Raw genomic sequence first — 20313 nt, 5'->3', positions numbered from 1 at the left:
CTACTTCTACGAAACGTGCAGCGTTTGATTGAACTGTGTTCCCGTATTTTTTTCAGAAACTCGGCGTGACGTTTTTGTCCCGTGAAATATGAAAAATAAGCCTCTATCGTCAGGTCACTTGATATGATTATCGTTGAAAGGGTGGCGAGCCGCGAGCTTACGCTCCTCTGGATGCGTTAGTATAGTAAGGTTGACATTAGCCGCGTGAGACGGAATTACAGTACGCGTTATTTTGCTTCTCTCGATAATTGCACGTGAAGGAAACAGCTTGCTCGTCCACGAGCAAAAGCGCAATTCAAGCATATCGTCCTAGTTTCCTTTTCGCTGTATACTTACTACCAGAGAGACTTGGTCTATGCAGTAGTAATAAACATCCCACACATTTTCCTATACAGATTTCACGGTGCAGAAAAATATATTACAATTACGTCATCGAAGACCTGCAATTATTACAAGCAAGTTATTCCTCGCAAGGTACACACGTGTGTCTCTCAGAAAGCACAGACAGATTGAGAGATATTCGTTTACGGAAACATTACAAAAAAATGCGTAAATCTCTCAAAATGGAAGGGAAATTGTAAAGGCTCACGTACCTGTCTGTTAACATATTCTTGCAAACCTTTCTTGGAACAGATATCGAGCAGTGCCAATTCGAAATGATTTTCAACATGCTGGAGAAATGAGAAGTTCGTGTACCGGTTGACTATTCATTCATACTGTATAAACGTATAATGCGTGCCCTGTCTATTTACACACACATGTACACAGGCTTATCGTTACGCTTGAAAACAACTCGCGGATTTTCTAGCATGGAACAATCAGTTTTGGTGCTGTTCAACAATCGATTTCTCGAACGTTCAATAAAGAGGGAGAACAAAGCGTTACTTTAATCTCCTGTTCCTTTTTTTCAAACAAGAAAAATTGCCTCAAAGTGCAAAGTGCAAATTGCAGATGATTTGTTTCGTAACACATTCCAGAAACCGATCGTGCTTTTGTTTGCTGCGACTGATACAATGGCCATTAAGTGTACTTAATGCGTACGTATTAGCGATAAATTAATACTAGCTTAATCTAAAGCTCTATCAGAAAACAAAGGAACGCCGCGTTGGATGGGTCAGAACCGCCGCAATTAAAAGAGAATTTTCATTATCGTTTGCATTTAGTCTTTCGCGTTCCAACATTGCCGGCAACGTTATTCTCATTTTCAAATATTATTTTCTACAAATTCCTGAAATTAATCACCAAACAAGATGCGAAAAATGCAAACTAATAAAATTCATTCTTTAAACATTTGCAGATAACGCTTAAATGTGTGCGTTTTTTTTTACTCCTATTTTCACGCCAACTTTTCTCGTTATACTTTCACACACAACTCCAAGTATATTTAAAGTAGTAAATTTAATAAAACTTGTTGCATAATTTGAAAAAATGTCACGTTCTCATATAGCTTGGCAATATTGAAAAAGTATAATAGCAGCGAAAGGTGACAACAGTGTAAACAACATAATTTTACTTAATTCTATTGCATATGTGTATGAGCACTCGACTATATATACATTCAAATGCGCAGATCTATTTATTCATGAGCATTGACTAATTATCCGTAAAATTGTCGTGAAACTTGCAATACGTATCATAGATTCGACGATACCCATCCATTGAGCGCACGTTCCTTTTCACAGTTTTGTTCGCGGAAGCTCAAGCTAGTCGAAAATGAGAGAGAGAGGTCTCGAAAGAGCACGGCACGCGAGATAGCGCGTTATTCTTTCCTTCTTTCTTTTCTTTCAGTGCAATGAAAAAGTGATATGTCTTCTTACGCATCTAGAAGGGATCAACGGTGCTCTCTTTCGCCCGCTCGCTCGTTGCCTTTGCAAGACTTTTGATATCTCTGTAAGGTAGAAGCCTTCCCGCGCGGCGGCCTATGACAACAAGTTTAGGACCCGTATATGACTACTAAAAAGTATAGTTTATTACGTATATGCGGTTGCACGGACGAGTTACGCTTGAGAGATCAGCTCAGACGATCAATATTCCAAAGACGGCAACAATGACTACAGAAATCCTCAAGGATCAAAAGTCGCCAGTGTGAAACAAGTACCGCACTGTCGAGATAGTCGTCATGGGAATCTTAAGCACAAAGTGGACTAAATGAGCGGCACATCATTACTACGATATTGCGCCAGCTTTCTCTGTGTGCGTCACGTTTCGACGTAGATGCACATACACTAAAGTGGCCGCGATTATTAATCGACCCTAGGAGATTAGTTCGCATTATCAATTATCGGTGTGTATCGAATCTTTGCATGGATTTCGAATCGAAAATCGATATTGATCCTCTGAGGGTTCTGGTCTACGAAACGAAATTATCACTATGTCAATCTGCGAATAAACGTCAACCGAGAGGAGTCTCTCCTCGTACAGGCGCGTCGAGGAAGCAGCGTCCAAATTAGAGGATTAAGTATTACAGAATAGCGTTGAAGAGCCCACCTGTGCCGTTTGTTTCGTGACATGGTAATGGATATCGCAGGTGGACACGTCGTGGACAGGCTCGCGCGTTGTACGCTTTTCTTCGAGTTTATCTCTTTCCAGCGGTAACGACAACGCTGCTTCGCAAGAGGCCCGTATTCACACACCGCACATCTTGGCTCGCTCAACACATCTCATTCTCACCCTAATTTTCGTATGGGGGTGTGCAGCACGTAGATAGATCTCCCGTATCAGATAGAGGGGAGCGCAAATACACGAGCGTTCAACGCTGAATGCATTTGCCGGATGCAAGTACGAATACGCAAGTCTGAGACAATAGATGGGGTACATTAGTGCGCTCACGGAACACCGGACAAAGATCTGCAGTGTCTCGGTATCCTCAAGTGTTCGCTGGGTATGTATAAAAATGTAAATTTCCACATTCTCTTTCTCAACGCTCTCTGTGCTCCATGGGCGTACGACACAACGGACCCGCTCGCGTTCATCCCTTAAATATCCTCCGTCTCTCGATAGTCGGTCGGTGTACAGAAAGGCACGCAATGAGGAATGGAAGGACACAGATCCAGAATGAGGAAGCATGACTCTCGCGGCATCACGCTCTCTGTGCTTTTCTCCAGTATCCAAGTCTCCGCGCTTGGAGTAAAGAGGGTTTCGATCACGCGACAGACAGACAGACAGACACGCGCTACACACGTTGGGAGACGTCCAGAAGGCAACATTCCGACTAATCAGCTAGCAAGCGAATTTCCTCCTCGAATTGACGATAATTCACAGTGTCGGATACTGGTGGGTGTGCTTAAAAACAAGACGACGGCTAAACGCAAAAACGAGAAAAAGGAAAATGCAACGGAGACGTAACTCACGTAATTCGATACGTATATATAATAATGTACAATTCATGTGGACAGCACTCTCGTGATGAAACACAATTAGTAGTGTTATCAGTTAATGCTATTAAAGCTTAAATTATAAAATGCGATGCATAAATATATCTTTATGGATCCCGATGGATACCATAAAGGAGCTTTCTTTCACGTGTTACTACTACATCTGAGAGAAAAGAATGTACAGAAGCAAACGCATCTTGGCAAACGCTCCTTCGCACGCGCATACACACGGACAGACATACACAACGCGCAACATACACAAGTCGCGCACCCCTGTCAAATCGGTTTTCGTTAAAATACACGCCAATAGCGTAGCTTTCGCTGTAGCTTGTCTTCTACGACTCTTGTTCCGTGTACGTATATACCGAAATACGAGTCGTATCGATCCTCCAGATTATATTCTTTTGAAAAACGTCTATTCAGTTCGCAGAGTAATCACATATTCGAGCTTCTCTCTTTGATTATTGTGAAATTGGAACGGAAGAATCGTTTTGTCAGAAAGGAGCACATCAAAAAGTCGTGTAAACACCATTGAATCGGGCCAAAATTGATAGTTACATACCCCTGAATTTTATTTTAATTTTGCGAAACATAAGAAAACCGCTTTTCAACAAGTCATATCTTGCCAATAACATAATACGCTATCTAACATTATACATGAGAAACATCTTAAAATAACAATAATATAAACAAATCTTTCCAATCTATCCTTTCGCATAGGTACAGAATACAGAAACGTTAAGGTAATTAACTAAAAAAAGCACACAGCTCGTTGTGTGGCAAAGTTTCATCCATCGTTACAACCGCCTGCACGAAAATTCTGCAGAAACACAATTAATAAAACGTTTAACGTATCAAACTTCCCAAACGCATTCGACCAAAAATTTATTTATCCGCGCGGCATTTCGCATTTAGGGCGTACGCGTTATTCTCCCGAAATCTTAATCGTTTAGTTCCATTTACCGAATGTTTTTCGAGATATCTAAGTTTTCTAGTTGCAGTTGCTCTTGCTTTCACTTATAATAGGTATGTTTATTGTTTATGAGATGTGTATGTAAAAAAATATGAATCGTCTTGTGTTTCTTCTATTAGAGGTAGATACGCAGGAAACAGAAGCGATATCCTTACATTTTTCTTTTTCGTTCATTTTCTTTTGTGTGTGCACTTGGCTATTGCGTGCCAGGCGTCGTCTCTCTCGGGGCCGGTAAAAGCAGATTGCACCCAAATTCGCGCGTGCTTAAAGATACCGCTTAAATTAAACCTCACAAAGTGCGTGTAATATGCAATAATTGTCCCACGATTGCGCTATATGAAGCACGCATTAGTAACAACACAATCAACGTATTAACAATTGTCGAGAGAGAGAGAGAGAGAGAGAGAGAGAGGAAAAAAAACAAATTTTGGATCAGAGACACGGATCTATAGATATTCTGTAAAATAGTCACGTGGCATTTGGTGCAATAATTCAACAATCTCTACCCGCGGCACTTAAGGTGCCAAGTAATTTCAATTACCTACATACATTTCTAGAATATAAAATAATTAGCTGATCTACTACAAAGACACAAGAGCCTAACGGTAGGCAGTTACGATCCTTTTTTTTCCCTTATCAGATGATACACACTTTTTTCTATTGCAAAAAGAATTTATGTCCTACATTTGGTTAGGTCCAAACAAAACTAACACTGGTTTGTACGCGCACACATATATGTATAAGGGTGTTTATGCGAATATATATATATATGTATGTATATATGTACAATTACTCTGGATTGAAAGACAAACTATAAAAAAATGGAACGTTAATGGAAAGTTGCGATATTTGCATATACAGTTATATATTATGTACACAAATTTAATAATGCAAATGTAGCGATACAAATAATTTTAATGAGCGTTAAAATATTAACTGAAGCATTTGTAAACAAAAACAAGGCAATATCCAAATAAAACATCGTTTTTTCCTTTTTTTTCATCTCATAAGAAAAATCTCTGCTATAACCTAACGAAACGTTTGAATCCTAACGTCTCTCGGCTATTTTGTCCTTCTCTTCGCTAGATTGCTTTTATTGCATATCTCGCTATCCTCGTTGACGCAATCGAAAGGGCGTTGCACCGTCTCCCGACTCCGATATCTCCGCTTACACGCCTCTTCTCTCATAAAACGAGATCGTACATCGAACTACTATTCTCACTACTTTTTTCAGACGGCCAGACGGCGTTGTTGCTCCTTCGAGGATTTCTCTTGTCTGGCGAACAGCGAGCATCCTTCGTCGGCGGTGTTCCTCCTGCACAAGTGTGTTCAACAGCACGGATTCGCGCAGAATAACAGTAACGCGACGGCCGGGATCTCCGTAACGTGTAGTAGTACTCTCGAGGGCTGCGACGTTTCACGCTAGTGCACATCGCCAACTTGGCGTCAGTCACTGCTACCGCTGCTGTTTCCGAAGTACTCTCCGGCGTCACCGCGACAGATCGGACACGTTCGGTTGGACTGTGAGGCAAAGTTGCAAAAATTATTAGAACATCGTACGAGACATGACGATGCCGAGCAAGGAAAACCTAACCCGGGAGAAACGTTTTACCTTAAGCCATTTGTCGATGCATTTTGAGTGGAACTCGTGAGAGCATGGCAGAACGCGCAACGACTGCAGCGCTTCGAAGTCGCACATGCACACGACGCAATTGGTCTGATCACCCTGATGGGTCTCCGCATTGAATTTGTAAGACGGCAGCTGTTCGACCTCCGCGCGAGTCAAGCCCCGCGGCTTCGCCTCGCCCAGTCTCTCGGCCAAGGACAGCAGGGCCTCGTAGTTCTCCGTCACTGAATCGGGCGATGACAACTCCGCCTGGTTGTACGGCGACAGCGGTGGATTGCTGAACATCGCTCTGCGGGGAGTAAACCATCCATCGTGTCGATTAAAGTGTTTTACGCGCAAATTATTAGGGTGTTATCATTGGCGATGTTACGTACAGGAAGTGCAATAGATATCCCGGATACGTCATGGTTGGCAGCGGAGTCGTTCCTCGCCACCTACTGAATCTCGGCCGTCGCAGCACGTTCGATGTCACTCGTCGAGTTCTGTTCTGCATCATCTCCAGTTGACTATTCCGCGTTTCCGACAGGAATATGGGCGGCGGTGTCGTGACCTGCGTGAGAGCTGGTGGCGAATACGAGTGCGGTAGTGGTAGCGGTGCGCCAGCTGCGGCGCCCACTCTGTGATGATGATGAGACTCGATCAATTCCAGCTCGACTTCTCTCTAGGAAATGCGAGAATGGACGTTAGCAGTCGCGTAAGAATGTTATAAACGTTCCTAAAGAATCCAGAATGCGCTCGCAGTTATTATATCGTACCTGCTGGGACAGTTGATGATGCGCAGTATAATCGGTAGTGTGGACGGGCGGTGGAGGCGCGTGCGTGTGATGCAGCGCCGCGACAGGATTACCGGTTGGAGTCGGGTAGCCTCTGGAAGGAGCACCTACCAAGGATCCGACTAACCCGTGACCCGGATGCGTTGGATGAGTAGCAGGATAGTGACTGTGATGATGCGTCATCTGGACAAACGATCAAACAGCCACGAATTAAAAATAACAGGTCGATATGAATTTTTAAAGGTTAGTTTATTGACAATCGACTCACTTGGCACGAGTGTCCGAACGGGTGCGTTCCATGGGGCGCGTAGAGGCTGTGAAGCTGACACGGAATCCTGTAACCTGTCGGCTGCGGATGCCACAGGGGTTCCCCGCTAACGGCGACCCCCAAGCCAGACACACCGACCTGACCCACGTCAACGACTACAGGAGCGTTCGCACCTTGCGCGGGGTGGTGTCCCGTGCCGCCTGCTGCCGGATGCGGATGGGGATGCGCCTGATGCGCGTTGTGTATGTTGTGATGCGAATTATGCAGACTGTGGGGGTGGGAGCTGTGAATGTTGTGATGCGAATTGTGGAGGCCGTGATGGGAATTGTGGATGCTTTGATGAGGATTATGACCTGATAGGAAGGGATACGAGAGCCCGAACGAGTCCGTGTACCGTTGATAACGGTTCCTAACAGTCGGACTGCCGCGGGTGGACATGTGATTGCGAGGGGAGCGCCGTTGAGGCGCTCCTCCAAATTCCCAGGGCGGCGGGGTTGTATGTAGGGGTGGCGTCGGAGCCGGAGGCGTCGTTTCCCGGACCTCTATCCCGGACACAGCACCGTTGCGAGATATTCGACGACGTTTCCTCGATGGCGACTCGCTCTGAAAATATCAGCCTGACTTACACATGACTGACTTATCTGTTTGTTTCAATCAATTACACTTGCAGTTGCAAGCAGGATTTTAAAATTATCTAAATATAGAATTCAGAAAAATTTCTCTCATTGTTACGTGAAGTAATCGAAAACTTGCCACATTGCACTTGGATACATTAAACAAACGTCACGAATAAACTTATTGCAAAAAAGAATTTCAAATCAAGATTATTACTAAATCGAGATCTAAACGATACATTTCAATATGTTTAAAAACGAGGCAGTTTGCTCACTCGAGAACAGGAAAACATCGTGGATGGTTAGAAAACTCGAAGCTTCTTTTCCGATTGTAAGACACAAATACAATTTGCGTCTTTTGTCAAATGAAGAGATTAGAATTTACTCGTGTTTAAAATGGCTGCTATTAACTACTTAAGAATTTTCCTGCTGGCAATCGCGATCCTCTTTTCTAATGTAAATTATCGAGAACAGAATGTCACGAATGAACGTTGACATTGAACTGAGACGTTTTCTCTACATATTCTCTACGTATTCGCTGATATACAATATACACAAAACAAAACAGTAGCTCACCTTTCTGCCATCGTCCTGACTAGGTTGTCTGTAATATGGCGGCGACGGTTGAATCTGTACGGGGCTTAGAGGTAGCTGGTTTGTGGCTGAAATCGAGAGATCTTTATTTCATGACGTCTCAATCAAACGACAAGAAATCTCATGTCAATTAAAATAACATTATTTAACATCACAAATATGTGTGTACGAATTTTAAAATACATACAGCATCATACAACTCTACGTTATAAATGTATGATACATTAAAGAGTTTTGATCAATAAGCAATTTGTTAAAGAGACTATACTGAAACCAAAATTGATGCTCAAAACTCAATATCTTTTAGCAGAACTCGCAATAACTGAGCAGACATATGGGCCATCAGATACCTTGAGAATTTCTACGATACTCCATGTCTACCCCGCTGGCTCCAAGGCCGGGACTCATGTTCAATATGGGACCGCGCATCGTGTTCTCCTGAAATTGAGACAGGCGACAATTAAGCAATTTTCTCATGAACGGAGAAAGGAGGCGAGGGAGGAATGCCGAAAAAGGTAGAGTACGTGTGTGCGCGCACCTGTCCACAGATATTGATGTGCAAGGGGGGGGAATTGGCCGGCGGGCCTACCGGCTCCTGTGGGAAGTGCGGTGGCGGGCCCCTCGTCTGCGGACTGTGCTGCGGGGGTGGCTTGTATCCCACGCTGGTTCCACCCACGTTCCCGTGATAGGAAACTTCCTTGCCGGCTGGTCCGGAGGACGTGCCAACCCCAGGGCAATCCCTATGTACACAGAGAAATATGAGGAGAGTCGTATAATATGTAGCGAACGGGCGGACACAAGAGAAAGAGGGCGAACGCTCGCCGTGCTCGCCGGAAAATATGTAATAAATTCGTGCGATACGCCGAGCACATTCTCAAAGTGATAACTCGGTTAAGCGCTGATACCCGGCCGCGACAGAAATGAGTCACGTATGTGCCACGCTATGGAAGAGGGGCTCTTTTCAACGTGACTCCATCGATCTCTCGTCCCATCCCCTCGCGAGATGATTCTTGCAAAATTTTGCAAAATACAGGAGAAGCCGAACAAGTTGCATCGGTTCTCGCTGGTCGTGAAAGTTTCACGGGAAAATACCATTTCTTTTTAATGAGCCCTTTAAAAGAATTTGAAATAGAGTTACTCGCGTTTATTCCAAACACCTGCAATTCTAGCAGCGACCGTTTGCATCGTCCTGACTTTGAAAATCTATAAGGAGGTCAACGCGAGAGACTGCGAGATTAATTTAGTACAATCGATTAACTCGGTATCAAGCGGATGAAACAGAAGCGGTTCAACGTCGCGCGATCAATTTTCGAGAATTGCATAATCCGATCTGGTATGTGATCACGTCGCTCGTTCACAAATCTATTTGCAAAAGTGCAATGATGTGTGCGAATGTAACGTTATTTCAATGTGACTAATTAATTTTGCTTTCAGCTCTTCAACATGAACGAGATCCTGCCGACACGTGCTAGTTATGCGACATTCATCCTTCCTGAACAACGACCTAATTCATCCAAAAGCTTTCAGCATCTTTTATTTTCGCAGTCTAGACCGCGAAGTAGATCTGCAAGTTGATTGAGTTTCAATGCGATTTGCAAAAACCTGTGATTTGCAACATCGTGATTACACGAAAATCAAGTTTATAATTGATTGGCTTGTAATTAAGTAAGCGTCTTGCTGCCGAACAGTTATGAAAGTCGCAGTCATCAGTCAGAATTATAACGATAGCAACGTCTGGCTACGATACGTCTTATTTACGACACACGAACGGCCGTGCGTTGTTGCGAAGTGCAAATAACAAAATGGAAACACGTCGTGTATAGCGACATATTGATCTGCGAAATATTTCTTTATTTCACTCGGCCGAATGTTTTCTTAAAAAAAAAGATAAGTATATTTGTTACATAACACTTTATGCTGAACGTATCATTATTATTTATCGCGATATTTATTAAAGATTATTAAAGATATAGAAATTGCAATAACTAATGGCCAATTTTATCAATTCCGCAATTATCAATGCTATTTTTTAAGTCCATCTTGAATTCTCGTTAACGAAAAATCGACTTTGAGTCCGTCAACGTGAATCCGCAGTTTAAAAGGATATCCAATAGCGGTGGGACAGTTTCAATGTATTTGCTTGACCTACAAGCATGGACGAATAAATTGACCGTAATAGTTGAACGATTCAATAAACTGGAACGCGCGACGGTTTATTTATTTTTGTTAGAGACCGAGATTTATTTATTTATTTATTTGTCTATTTATTTATACATATTATTCCATTATTCTGTGTAATCGCGCGCGTGGAACGTAAAACCATCTAGCATCGTGAATGGTACCATGAAGAATGTACGTATCAATGGAAATCCAACGTTACATAATGTACGACATTCGTGGCATTCGTAAAATAATCACACTGCGCAGCTTGTAATATATGATGTAATGTAATACTATTTACATAATTTCGTTCAGATATTTATGGGGTTTGGTAATACTGGAATTTTCGTGTACTGTACTTATTTATTAATATACACAGGAAACTTTCTGTGCCATCCCTAGCGCGAAAAAAAGAAGAAAAAGAGAGATTTTCTATCGGAAGAATATTATAGCTATTTCGTCTGTCCTATTTATATCGATACGTGTTAACATTTTTGCGAGAGGAAATTGCAATGCTCCGAGTAGAAGGAAAATGTGTGTATATGTATATAAATATGTACTCGTACAAACTGATAAGTATGTGCAAGCATGCTAAACGAGATAACCACTGGAACACATAAACATGGTACAGAAAAAGTTAAGGAAAGTAAAATGTAGAAGCGCACGTTGTAAAACCATACGTGTTCAACGGATAGCGAGGTCAATTGATGGAGTTTAACGATTGTCAAAGATGTCGGTGTCATGCGTCAATGCTAGCGACAAATTGTAACATGATGCGAGATTACACCCTCTGCAGTTTCGACATAAATAAGCATCGCAGTAAAAATGAAAGTCACGATACTTGTAGTATCTATGGAACTTGTTACCTGCGTGTTACTCGTCACGAATTCAATTGCAAATTATGACTACTACTTGTGGAAATCTGTGCAATTTTCATAATATTTTTACAGCATTATCAGAATTCTATTCCTGAATAAATTCTTATCTATGTCAGTGTATTAATCGAGTTATTCAATATGTAATATCGATCAATATGTAATACCGATAATACTATAAACTGTTGCTAAGAGATTTAAAATCCAGTATAAATTTTTGTATATACTGGTGAGTCGAATCGGCTCACATAGATATAGAAACGTCGTTCTTTTTTCTGTGTTTAAAATAATATAATCATAAAAACGAGTAGATCTGCATTTCATGCGTATAGCATAAATATTTATCGTGTATTTATCACTTTATGTCCAGAGAGAAGAAAGATAAGTTCACAAACATCCTTAATATTTGCAGGCACGTGAACAAATGTGTGAATCACTGTACATATATCCATTTCTCGCAGCTCCTACTACTTTCTCAGAAATTTTAGAGAGAGAAGCCTTTATACTATATCTAATCTATAAAGTTATTCTCTCTGGTGCAATCTTTCATCAGACAAACATGAATTTATGTAGAACTTGACAGTGATTTAAGTCGAACTCGTGAATTAATATTTTTCAGTGTCTCTTTGCATGCAGTTTGCAATTTTTGCATGCACAGGAGGTCGTTGATCAACTTCCTCTTAATAATACATGCTACTTGAGCAGCAAAGAATTATGGGAAAAAATGTTTTCTAGTGTTTCTCTGATCGAGAAAGCGATTACAATCACCGACAATTATTTCGACATTTGTATAACGATACAAATGTGCTGTATCAGAGTTGCGAGAAGATCCTGCGATTCAAAACGAAATCAAGATCAACATTGATACTTGACAGTACTTATCATTAGCAGAAACAGTAATAAATTAACGATAATTTGAATATGTATGTAGAGTACCCTAAAATCCTCAATTCTAAATTTAATGACATAATTTCGACTATTTTAGGATTGGACCTTTTTGATTTGGATGAGAGTCAATTGAGCCAATAGAGTTTCAGATATTAACTAGTTATCCATCGAGTAACTTTGCTCAGAATGTTCTTCAATAGAAAATGGATTCGAAAATTCTGCCGCTGGAATAAAAGACAAGATATCGAGACAAGAGATCCTGCAAGAGATCCAATGAGAAGCTCTAATGAAGAATTCAAAGGCTGCGAGGTCTACACATGTGGCTAATATAATAATAGTCGTATCTAACAAAATCCAGCAACACACAGAACGGTATATTGCACGCGGCCCGTGCAGAGGGAGAGAAGGAAAATCGATAAACCGATTTAATTGGTAGGCAGATAAACGAAAGTGGACTCGCTGCGCGAACGAACAAGCGGACGAACGAACGAAAGGCTCGAGGTGCAAATGCGGAAATAAAATGCATCGTTGCAACTTGTGTGATACGTCGTAGCAACGCGCGGACGACACCCGCGGCGGCCGTTGATTATCGTTGATTAGAGAATCGTCGTCTCTTCAATGTCGGCTTCTCTGAAAATTAAATGTATACACACACACACACAGACATACACACGTATGTATGTCCGTGGCCTGGTCTGAACGCAACATCCGTTATATATGCGATCGTATAACGCGCGCGCACGGGGCACTTTCGCTAAGTCCTGCTAAACCGTGACGTTTAATGCGGCACAAATGCACGGTGAATAATGGGAATGTGGCACGTGAATTTTTACCGGCCGGGAAAAAGCTCGATCCATCCAATAACGAAACGCGCGTCACTACGCGGAGTGATCTAACGGAGATCGAGCGTTTCCCAGGCACCAAATATAAACGGAATTTTATTTACTCTGGACTTTCTACGGCTGGTAGAAAGTACGTGAAAATTGTGCAAAGTGTCTCAAGTGTCTCATCGTATTTTCCACCGATTCGCAAGAATTTGCAGGTAATATGTATTTGCGCCAGTTAAGCTCTTCGAAGATATACACGAGCAATAAGATCTCTCTCTTTCTGATTTTTTAATTTTACGTTTCAGGATTGCATTCGCACAGATACTGGGTTCTGGCGCAACTTCCAGTACATCCTATGCATCTGCCTGATAAGAATAGCTGTGCATGAAAGTTAGCAATCAGCGATTTTATCGCAAAGGACACGCGTATTACGTTCAGCCCAAGTGTTAAGTCAGAGGGCACCCAGGCGAGCAAATGTACGTGACATCATCGACATATCTCCTTTGCATTTTTTTATAAATTAAAACAAATATCAAAAGAGCTTGGTACAGCTTTCTATTATTAATGTCTCCAAATTTATTTTCAAGATCTCAAACAAATATCGGAGAATACCGCCCGGGTCCCTATTCTCGAGTCATTCGAAACGTGCACACGCACGGAGTGCACGTTGCGAGAGAGAACGTGTCATATTCGCGACAATGTGCAACGGCGGTTCGTTATATACCCATTGTGATATCGTGGCGGACACTGCCGATACGGGTAATCCTTGTTGTTGCCGGCGGCGAATTGTTGGGGGTGCTGTTGCTGCTGCTGTTGCTGCTGCTGGTGCTGGTGCTGGTGCTGGCCGTGAGGGTGCCATCCGTTACGGGGGTGGGACGGCGCCGGAGCGCGAGCGTGAGGCCCTGATGGAGCGCCATTGGCCACCACGGCCCTGTAACGTCCCTGCACGCCCAAGCCACGATGCTGATGACTCCCGGGGCCATTCATCCTCTGCTTCTCTTTCTTTCCTTTCGTTTGTGTCTCCTCCTCTCTCCTTTCCTCCCTTTCTTTCTCTTTTTCCCTCTCTCTCTTTCCTTCCTCTCTTTCTCGATCTGTTCTTTTTGTCGTCTACTCTCTCATCCAGTGATATTCTTCTCGTTCTCCTCCTTGTCGCCAACGTCGTCCTCGTCGTCACGTTTGGTAAGAGGAAGTTAACTCCTTACGGCGCAGCCACCCAGCAGTCCCCGGATGCACGTTATCGCCTCTCGTGAAAATCTCTCGCTGATGATCAGTCGACGTGCACCGGGAGGAACCTGACGAGGTATTTAAACGACGTTACCAAGCCCGAGAGAGACTGGACGGGTGTAACAAATTTCTCTTTATCTCTCCCGCTCCTTCTCTCTCTCTCTCTCCTTTCATATTTCTCTCTATCTCTTCTCGTCTTTCTCTCTTGCCTCGCAAACTCCCCGACTTGACATTACGAAACGCGAGACGCGTCGAAGAGACGTCCGAGCTAGCCGCTATAATGCGAGCACTACCAAGTATCGATAGTTTGATACTTGGTAGCTTGGTTCACTTCGCCCGGCAATATTTTGATATTTTGTCATGGAAACTTGTTTGTATATCAAGGATAATATCAATATTTTGTAACGTATATCAGATAACGATATTCCGCCGTACGAGTACATTTTCTAATAAACATTCCTCATATATAATTAAGAAATATTTTTCATATAATAAACGACTTTTTTCGAATTTATCGCCGCTTTTTCTCGTTCGTGCAGTAAAATAAATTAGTTTTTGAAAGTTTCAAACCGATAAATTCTTTTCTTTTTTTAATTTTTAACTGAAACCGATGTCGTTTACAGAAACGTCCCGATAACGTTTGAAATGTCTACGCCAACGACCAGTCAAGGAAGAAATCGATGTCGCAAAGCTGCGAAGAGTCATGTTTCACGATAACTCGTACGAGCTTATCTGAAGACATGTTTGATTTGGAAATGACTGAAAGTGCATTAGGTGCCCAGAGAACAACTGTGCGATCGACTGATTCTTAGCGACCAGGTCGGACACGTTCCTCGACGCTTGTTCGTTACGATGTCATGTCGTGGCTGTGTAAACCGTGGATATCTTTGCGCGTGAAACGTCCTAATCATTTCTATGGAATCAACAATTTTGCCCTCACTCGCCCTTAGCAAACTGTGCCGTGTCGCGTACGCAACCAGTATTGTTAAAATATCTATACAATCTTGTGTAATCTAGTATATAACGTTTTGTAATAATTATTGCACAATCCAGATATAAAATTATTCAAGTATTTCATTTTAAATGCAGTCATTAATAACATTATTATCGCGATACCATTAAACAAAAAGAGGTATTTTATTTATGCAATTATTAATAATGTTGAAATTGTTAGTGTGAGAAATACGAATTCCTTGCAATCACACACGAATGTTGTTCTTCTAGATATTTTTTAATAATTGCAAAGTGAACATTTGGCTACTAGATGCTGCAATATTGTACTTTTATCAACACTGGGCTCGTAACAAAGCACTCATGAAAAGGAGCGACTATGTACCATATACAAATCGTACTCAATAAGCCGAATAGCCCGCTAGTAAAGTCACGTAATGTGAATATTTACGTCACTATTATCATATCATGTTCGTTAATAATCGTGTCTTTAATAAACAGCGGCCGCAGCTCCTTCTTCGCGATTAACGATTTTAGACAAGATAAAGACGTGACTTCTGTCCGATAAGCGAATGGCAGGTAACAATGGCTTTTTTGAATCAGTGCTTTGTGCGTCACGGCACGGGAACTTGAAAAATTCATTAAATTCAGCTAGCGTGTAGGACACATTGACAAACAGCGATTTTCCATGAAGCACTTTTCCATCAAGCACTTGGTAGGCAAACCGATGCAATATGTAAATTGTAAAAAACTTATCGCTGTTTACAATGTTAGAAAAATCTTTGTTACGTAAATGTATATGAGATATATTTTTGTGTCACAAATGGAACTCCATGTTATTACGTGTCTGAATGATAGAATCGGCTGAGCAAATAAGGAAAAGTAGCGCAATCAGAAATACTGATTCTTGCTATTCGTGACGTCGCGAATTATGAATATGAATGAACATGAATTTTGCAAATTAACCCGCGAATCTTCATAGTACGGGCTTAGGTGAGGATTTACTTTTGTTTATTAATTAAGTACCTGAATACTAATGCTTTCATCTCCTTTAAAACTCCTTTAAAACGTATATAGCTTATTACTAATATTATTCAATTATAATATTTCGGTAGCATCCATGTAATTTAATCACGTAGATAAATCTTTAATCAGGACTAAAAAAATTAAAAACGTCCGCGAATTAATTAATATTATTAATTCATATATAATACAATAAAGAGCAAGAATTAGTGCGTCTGATGGTACATTTACGTAAATTACTATCGCAACGATCGTAAAGTATCAGCAATCGTTGCAACAATGATGAGTTGCCTGAACTTCCGTATTAAAGTTCCCCACGCGCCAGCGCAACTTCATGTTTCTCAAGAGTTCCCTTTGTAAAACGTGAGGATATTGACAAATACACAGAAATGTATTAACAATCCTGGGAATTATAACGAATAAGCGCTCCTTCCCAACAGCTTGGCGACACGCAAAGCACACAGACACATTTAAGCGTTTACATCTAGGCATAAGCACAACGGAGAAACCGTACACACGCACAAAATACTCATCAATTACGGTATTTACGTAATTAATCGGGCACAATTAGCCGTTAATGTAACAAAATAGATATATACAAAAGCGAAAACAACTTCTCTCTGTTCCTGTTAAATTTTTACGTTTGATTAAATTCCAATTTCTTGCTCAAAAATTGTGCAGTCTCTAATTTCTTTTAAAAAAATAATAAATAACGTAAAAGATAAGGATATAATAAGTAAACTTTTTTACGTTTTTGTCATTTAAAAATTGATGAATAATACATAAATAATACACGTGGCCGCAGATAGATCAAAGCTTTAAAAAGAACTGAAATAGAAGGAAGGTTTTCGCCGTTTGCAAGATGCGAGCGACGTTTATTGCCACTTGGGTGATGTAAACGCTAACTATAATTTACGCAAGCGAAAGAGATAGAGATAGAGCTTCGTGCAGCGAAAAAACACACAAGGATGCACTTTAGCAAGTAACATAATGGTGTGGGTGAAGGGCGGTGGTGTAATACACGAGTATTGGAGTAGAAAGGATAAGCTTGACTCTTGACCGGAAATACGCTCGCGGTTCGAATACGTGAATAATTGAATACTGTAATTTCCACAAGTGCGAAGTATCCTAACAACATGGATATAATGGAAAGTAACACATTTAAGTCCGGTAATTTACAGAGATCGGTAATTCGTGATACCGCTACCGTGTCCGATATTACGTACACTATTTGCAATTGTAAAATTGAATTGTTGCTCCTGTCTCGTAAACCTTTCAGCTCGACTCAATTTCAGACTCAATGTCAGAAGAGATCAGCATGCTAAATCACTTTAAATTTGACAAAAAACCGCACGTCAACGTGGAAATTTCATAAATAAAAGATTAAAGAACATTTTAAAGTTAGAAGTGCAGTCAAGTAAAAAATCTTTTAAAAGCATTTTTCTTTCTTTGTCTTATATTATTCGTGTATATACGTGTATATCTCTCCGTTAAAATTTGATTCAGAACCATTTACCTTTGTTCATTTGTGAATGACTCATTTATGACTCAAAGACCCTTAATGACGTTTCGCATTCGAGTTAGGCAAAAATTCAGCTTTCTAATTGCTCGAAGAAATTCGTCATTGTGATTTAATGCGATTGAATGGTGAAACAGCGCATGTATCGTTTAGTTTAGCGGGGACAATGCCGTTCCACGACGGATAATTTAAACGGAATTGTCGTGCGCGTTTGCGCGGCGTTCCGTTTGCATTATTCGACGGTGCGGATCTCTCTCTCAGGATCCTCTCTCGACTGGCCGGCGCTTTTTGAGCCTTTTTGGGCCAGGGCACCGCGCGCTGTGGTATCGCTGCCAGGCTGCCCCGTGCGATCAGACACAAGTCCGAGGAAACGATTAAGTGAACCGGAATATCCAGGCCCCGTTGCTTCGGCTCCCTCTCCGCTTTCGTGCGGGCCCGAGGCCCGTGTTCCGACGAAAAAATGTCTGTGGGATCGAACGATAACCGTAAGTTCGCCGTGTATTTTTAGGCGACGAGCCTCTTCGTGTTAGCTCACTCGATGTTGACAACGTGATAAAACGAGTCAACTGCGAGAGGAAGAGAGAGAGGAACGGAACAGAGCAAGAGCAGAGAGCACTTGTCTTTAAAGAAGCGAGGCATGCTCCGCTCATGCGAGTGTGATAAACGCCATTACGAGTAAATGCGATACGCGTGATACGGACGAGGCAAACAGCGATAGATACGTACGGACGATCGAGCATTTAATGCTACTTTCCACTTTCTTTTAACGTCATTTATCTATTATTCCTACGTTAAAAACGCTAGAGCCGGTAAACGTCGAGCCGGTCAACGATAACAATACGTTTCGACGTGGAGCTCAAGGGAAGAAGGGCCTCCTTTCCGTAAGCTCCCGCTTTGCACCACCCGGCGCCCCGATACCCTCGACTCTGACTCCTTTTATCGCGCTCGTGAAATTTTCAAGCGATACACGGGAGAGACGCACGTCGCGCGGGCAAGCACCGTTGCCTCGATATGTGCGTGGCGATCGCGCCGTCCCGGCCACGCCGTGTACGTGGGCCAGTCGGAGCCGAGAACGGGGCCCAGCCTCCTGGTGATGTGTGTCTGCGCGAGCGGAGAGAAACCCGTTTACCTTTAAACTCCTCTCGCGCAGTGGCGATGGCGACGACGGCAACCACGACGGCGGCGATTTCTTCTCTTCCCCCCCCCTCCTCTCTCTCTCTCTCTTTCTGTCGCTCTTTCGAAAAGGAGAGAGATGCAACGGAAGCGAAAACCGAGCTACGATGAAGTCAAAGGAGAGAATCACACGAATGATTGCATACTGTACAAATTAGGCTTTTTATGCAACGACATGGTTCGAATTTTGCGAACACGAGCAAGACTGAAAAGCACGCGAGACGCTTTTACACGATCTGATTCGATACGAGGCATAGCCGTGGCGACGGCGTAGCCGCCGCGCCGCACCACGCCGGCCTGATTTAGCACTCTCCGCTTTGTGTCGGACACACGCCCGTAAAATAGCAAGCTCGTGCAAGCGTTTCCCCGCAAATGCGGGGAAAATGTCCCCAAGACGCATCTCGGGAACGTTCTGCCGACATATTTCGCCAGAACGAAACGTCAATTGCCACGATCACGACGGAGTACTTGACCGGATGTGTGATCCGCTGGCGAATACAAGGTCACGGTGCTAGTAAAAATTAATAGCCGCCATCGAACGAGGTCTTGTTCGAGCAGTGCGATAATCGCGATTTCGAGTAACGCTTATCGATCTCCCTTGGCCTATCGATATTGGGGAAGAGTTGCCAAAATCCACTTAACACTTTACGACTTAAGATATTTTACATTATACTTGCTCCTCAGCATAAATTTGCATGGAAATTTATATGAAAAAGAAAGAACGCTCGTTAAAATTTTAATTTAAATTTCGATGAAAAACTCCAGACGACCTCGGCGGCCTGCGTTTTCCTCCGCTTTACGTAGAATTGATTCTTCGTGGCACATGCATCATTCTCATCTTTCGTCTCGATCCTAGCCAGCTGTGCGCGCGCGCGGGCGCGCGTACTATTTCGTCTGTGGATTTGAATGCAGCGGTGTAACATTCTATCGGCTTGAAATCCATCGACTCCTTCGAAATAGCGCGTTCTCGAGCAGCTGCGTTTTCGATTTTCCAGCACACAGCTGGCCTGACCGGCGCGACTCAAGACCTCGATCTCAGACCTCCACTGCCGTCCACTCGAGTCGGCCCTCAAAAAGAACAAAGGTCGTTGGTCCCCGGGCTGAGCCACGAATAAGAAATCGGGGTCTGGTTGTCAGGACTTTCCTCATGAGTGCGTTCAGCTTCCTCAGAATCCTCCAGGAATCGCCAGGCCAAGAGGGCTCGAAGGAGCTCACTCTCTATCGATCCAAACCGCTTCGTATCACGAAACTGGCTGGCACCTCAGAGAGCTCGAGAGGAAGGGAGACGAAGGATGAAAGGAGAGAGACGAATAAGGGGGGGGGGGGAGAGAAAGAGAGAGAGAGAGAGAGAGGACCCATTTTGCTCTCCGAGGAATAGTGATCCGACTACTGATTTCACGTTTCCTTCGCGTTAGTTTTTCTGCTTTCCATCGAGCGTTACGACGCGTTG

General features: G+C 42.6%; 1 protein-coding gene across 5 annotated transcripts in view; it reads right to left on the bottom strand.

The window, feature by feature from the left end:
* Positions 1-717: 717 nt before the first annotated feature.
* Positions 718-20313, bottom strand: part of LOC105280315 (RING finger protein 44) — a 37191-nt gene continuing 17595 nt past the window's right edge. For 3 of the 5 annotated variants that reach the window (XM_020032001.2, XM_011340762.3, XM_011340761.3), the window contains exons 2-10: positions 13698-14265; positions 8762-8963; positions 8574-8661; positions 8206-8291; positions 7016-7618; positions 6730-6930; positions 6349-6635; positions 5960-6263; positions 718-5868 (exon numbers count right to left, since the gene is read on the bottom strand). In XM_020032001.2, the coding sequence (XP_019887560.1) occupies positions 5794-5868; positions 5960-6263; positions 6349-6635; positions 6730-6930; positions 7016-7618; positions 8206-8291; positions 8574-8661; positions 8762-8963; positions 13698-13960 (2109 nt within the window). In that variant the 5' untranslated portion in view covers positions 13961-14265 and the 3' untranslated portion in view covers positions 718-5793. Of the gene's footprint in view, positions 5869-5959; positions 6264-6348; positions 6636-6729; positions 6931-7015; positions 7619-8205; positions 8292-8573; positions 8662-8761; positions 8964-13697; positions 14266-17687; positions 18749-20313 lie in introns of those variants that run through there. The other 2 variants (XM_020032002.2, XM_011340763.3) reach the window with 2 other exon arrangements.

This window comes from Ooceraea biroi, chromosome 1, assembly GCF_003672135.1.
Source record: "Ooceraea biroi isolate clonal line C1 chromosome 1, Obir_v5.4, whole genome shotgun sequence".
Taxonomy (NCBI): Eukaryota; Metazoa; Arthropoda; class Insecta; order Hymenoptera; family Formicidae; genus Ooceraea; species Ooceraea biroi.
This window is presented reverse-complemented; position numbering and strand designations above follow the sequence as displayed.